At 37.7% G+C, this 3,936-nt stretch overlaps 1 protein-coding gene across 1 annotated transcript; it reads right to left on the bottom strand.

The window, feature by feature from the left end:
* Window positions 1-2,489: 2,489 nt before the first annotated feature.
* LOC125493784 (uncharacterized) lies at window positions 2,490-3,416 on the bottom strand. Its single transcript, XM_048637304.2, has one exon. The coding sequence runs from the start codon at window positions 3,414-3,416 to the stop codon at window positions 2,490-2,492; it is 927 nt and encodes a 308-aa protein (XP_048493261.2).
* Window positions 3,417-3,936: the final 520 nt, after the last annotated feature.

The following is a 3,936-nucleotide window of genomic DNA, read 5'->3' as shown; positions in this document are numbered from 1 at the left end:
AGTCATAATAAGTGACACACTTCCACAAATGGAAAAAAAAAAACAATTATTACAATATTGCCATTACAATTAACTCACCTACCTTATTAATTATTCTAACTACTAACCTAACAATCATTAATTACATTAGGGTTCCCTCCTTTTTTTTATTCTTGGAATCATTCCCCACCTACCATTTTCTCGATCATTCTACACAATTCATTCCAGCCTCTCACTCATCTCTCTCTCATTCAAGAACCTAAATCTTGAACTTCTCCTCTGTCACTCAAAAACCCTAACTCTTATCTCTGATTCATCTCTCTCTCTCTTGAAAACTGATCTCTCTTAAATTTCTGTCGCTTCTACTTGCTGCTTTAATATGTCTTCTTCGTGGATTACCGCGGATTACTTGTTTGGCTGTGATGATATGGATTCTTCGGAGGAATCGAGGCTGATGCGATTGATAGATCGTGCCAACCACGGTTCATCTTACACGTCTACTGAGCTCCCTTACGTGCGTAGGGGTTCTGAAACACCAACATCCAAATTGGTGTTGCCGAAAAAAGAAGATATTGTGGTGGAAGCTACGGTGGATTCGAGATCTGCGTGCTTGGGTAAAGAAAATTGCAATTTGACGAGTCCCTGAATCTTCGCCTCAAAAGTCTGCAGATGAGATCCCCAAAATTCAAACTTCAACCTATGTTGCCGAAAGCCCTAAAAATGCTGGGAAATTAAAAAAAAATTGACAAATCATGTCTTGCTCTGAATTGGTGAAGCGTTTCTTACTTTATCTCTTAAATTTTTTTTTTCATGAATTTATGTGGTGGTTGAATGATTTGTAATGTTGGCTCTGATATTTGTTGGTTTCATGCTTTATTAGTACTTGTGCGCTTTCTTTATGATATTTTTTATCTCTTAAATTGCAATTTTGTAATGTTGCTTGTGATATTTGTTTGGTACTGATTTTAGTGTGTGGTGGATCTGATTTTGCATGATGATTTTGATGTGGTTGTGAATTCAGTGTGTTTTGGTGTGTGTTTGGTACTGTGTTTGTATGATGTAGTTGTTGTGGTTGTGATGGAGTAATCTTGGGGTTTATGGACTAATTTTGGTGTGTGTTTGGTACTGTGTTTGTTGATGATTAGTTGCGTGTGATGGAGTGATCTTGGGTTTATGGAGTGATTTCAGTTTGTGTAATTGGTGTGGTTTGGTACTGTGTTTGTATGATGTAGTTGCTGTGGTTGTGATGGAGTGATCTTGGGGTTTATGGACTGATTTCAGTTTTTGTAATTGGTTGTGGTTTGGTACGTGTTTGTATGATGTAGTTGCTGTGGTTGTGATGGAGTGATCTTGGGGTTTATTTACTGATTTCAGTGTGTGTTTGTGTGTTTGGTACTGTATTTGTATGATGTAGTTGCTGTGGTTGTGATGGAGTTATCTTGGGTTTATGGACTGATTTTGGTTGTTTGGTACTTGTTTGTATGATGTAGTTGCTGTGGTTTGATGGAGTTATCTTGGGGTTTATTTACTGTTTTCAGTGTGTTTTGGTGTTGTTTGGTACTGTATTTGTATGATGTAGTTGCTGTGGTTGTGATGGAGTTATCTTGGTTTATGGACTGATTTTGGTGTGTGTTGGTACTGTGTTTTTGATGTAGTTGTTGTGGTTGTGATGGAGTGATCTTGGGGTTTATGGACTGATTTCAGTGTGTGTTTGGTACTGTGTTTGTATGATGGTGTGTTGTGGTTGTGATTTCCCTATGATGATGATCTTTTTACACCATAAATGCTTTCAACCTTTTTTCCTCTCAATGTGTTGGAGTTGCTGTGGTTGTGATGGAGTTATCTTGTGGTAGTGATGGACTGATCTTGGGGTTTATGGACTGATTTTTCATAATGGTGTTGATGTGGTTGTGATTTCGTGTGTGTTTGGTACTGTGTTTGCAAAATGGTGTTGTTGTGGTTGTGATTTCCCTATGATGATGATCTTTTTACACCATAAATGCTTTCAACCTTTTTTCCTCTCAATGTGCCCCTAGCATTTTAATTTGTCTTTGCATTGATGAGGCAATTGTGTGTTGTGTTGTGCCTACTGGACTTGTGTGAAACAATGTGGAATAATTCAAATTTGCATGAGAGGATGATGAATTATCCTCAATGATGAATGAGGTCAAGTTTAAGTTTCACATTTATTGTCCATGTATTGGCTTTCCCCCACTTATGCCACCAATGTATTGACTTATTTTGCATGTTGGATGTGGCTGTTAGGAGGTTAAATATGGTTATGTGCATATTGGTGATTGGGGACAACCTGAGGGAAAGAACCAAGCCTTTCATTTTCTTCAAACATGTTCCTTACATGCATTACTTGTGGAAACCAAATGATGTGAAATGCATTGACCTATGTACTTTACAAAAAAAGGTCATAACTTTACAAAATAGGGCCATACAACCTCTATACTAAACAAAAAGTGTTTGACTTCTATACTTTACAAAAAAATGTTTGCCTGCCCCTACTGATCTTCTGGAAGCAATTCCATTGCTTCAAATGGCTCAGGCCCAAACACAATGTCTTGATTGAGTAGATTAACTGTGTCATTTACCAACTCCTCTGAAATTTCAACAGTAGTTGGTAGTAGACCCAATCTGTCCATCTTTTTTTTGGAATTGTGTGGGTTTTTGTAATTGTTTCCACCCTTGACCTTCAATATCTCCACCATAACATACATCAAATGTATCCAAGTATAGTTGATTATCCTAGGCTCATACACTGTGTATGCATCTTCAACACTTTTAATCAACTCATCAACTGTTTTTGGAAAGCTCTGATGTTGAATTGATTGAATGGCTTTGAAGAAACCCAAATCCAGTATATTGAGGTCAGGTGACTGGGCTGGCTGGCAGATTATGTTAATTTCAAAACCACCTTCTCTACATGCTTCCAAAAACTCAGCATCATTAGGTTGGATATGGGGTCTAGCATTGTCCTGCTGAATCCATATCTCTTTGCACCCATTCTCTGGCCATTTTGCTCTAATTGCTGGCAGAAGCTTGTTGATTATCATTTCCCTGATGGTTTCCTTTGTAATACTTTGCTTTGCCTTCTTTTCAATTGTACCTGCTGGTCTGTTAGCTGACCACCTTTGTGCTCTAACTTCATCTATGAATGGGAAGATACCAATCTTCCCATCCCATAATATGTCCCCTGTTGGCCCTAACCATGGTCTTGCTATGGCAGCTAAGAACATAACTTTTGTAATGAATGCTTTTGATTGGCATGCTCTGTATGGGTCCTCTTCTTCTGATAACAAGTAGAATCTTTGTGTGATTTTGCTCATGAAAAACCATTTTTCATCAATATGAATCATGTTATAAAGATGATTAAACTTTGGCAATTCATTCATTGATTTTGGTATGCTTTGAGACAACACAAATTTCATTCTTGCTACCTTGTGTTTTGGTGTGAGTTTGGGCTTGATTGAGTTTGTATGGCTTCTGAGTATACCTCTTTTTAACAACCTTAAACTGTTGAGGGGCTAACTTCTAAGGCCGTAGCAAAGGACCTGATGGTTGTCCTTTGCTTTAGAGGTACCCTTCTCAAGGCTTCATCATCTGTGAATTTTACCTTTCTCCCACAATTTCCAATTTTCCTACTTGCAACATTGACCTCTACACCATCTATTTTCTGCTTTCTAGCAAGAGTCCATATCCTATTCATAGTTGATCTACTACATGAGTATTTCTGCCTTAGTGTTGTTAAAAGTCCCCTTGGTAATACTAACTCATCAGATGCAGATGCAAACATTTCAATTACAATTTGTCTTCGTATGTTGTTGGGCAAGTTTGGTTTTTTTGTCTTCCTCATTACCCCTATCTTCATTTAACTCATTCATTGTTTGTTCTTCATTTTCAGACTCATGGTCAGAGAAGTACCATACCTCATTATCTTCTTCCTCTTCT

The sequence above is a fragment of the Beta vulgaris genome, chromosome 9, assembly GCF_026745355.1.
Source record: "Beta vulgaris subsp. vulgaris cultivar EL10 chromosome 9, EL10.2, whole genome shotgun sequence".
NCBI classification, from domain to species: Eukaryota; Viridiplantae; Streptophyta; class Magnoliopsida; order Caryophyllales; family Amaranthaceae; genus Beta; species Beta vulgaris.
Note: the sequence above shows the minus strand (reverse complement) of the source record. Positions and strands in the feature narration are given on the sequence as shown.

Coding starts and splice junctions, on each gene's coding strand:
- LOC125493784 (XM_048637304.2), bottom strand. CDS start 3,416: ATGAAATTTGTGTTGTCTCAAAGCATACCAAAATCAATGAATGAATTG.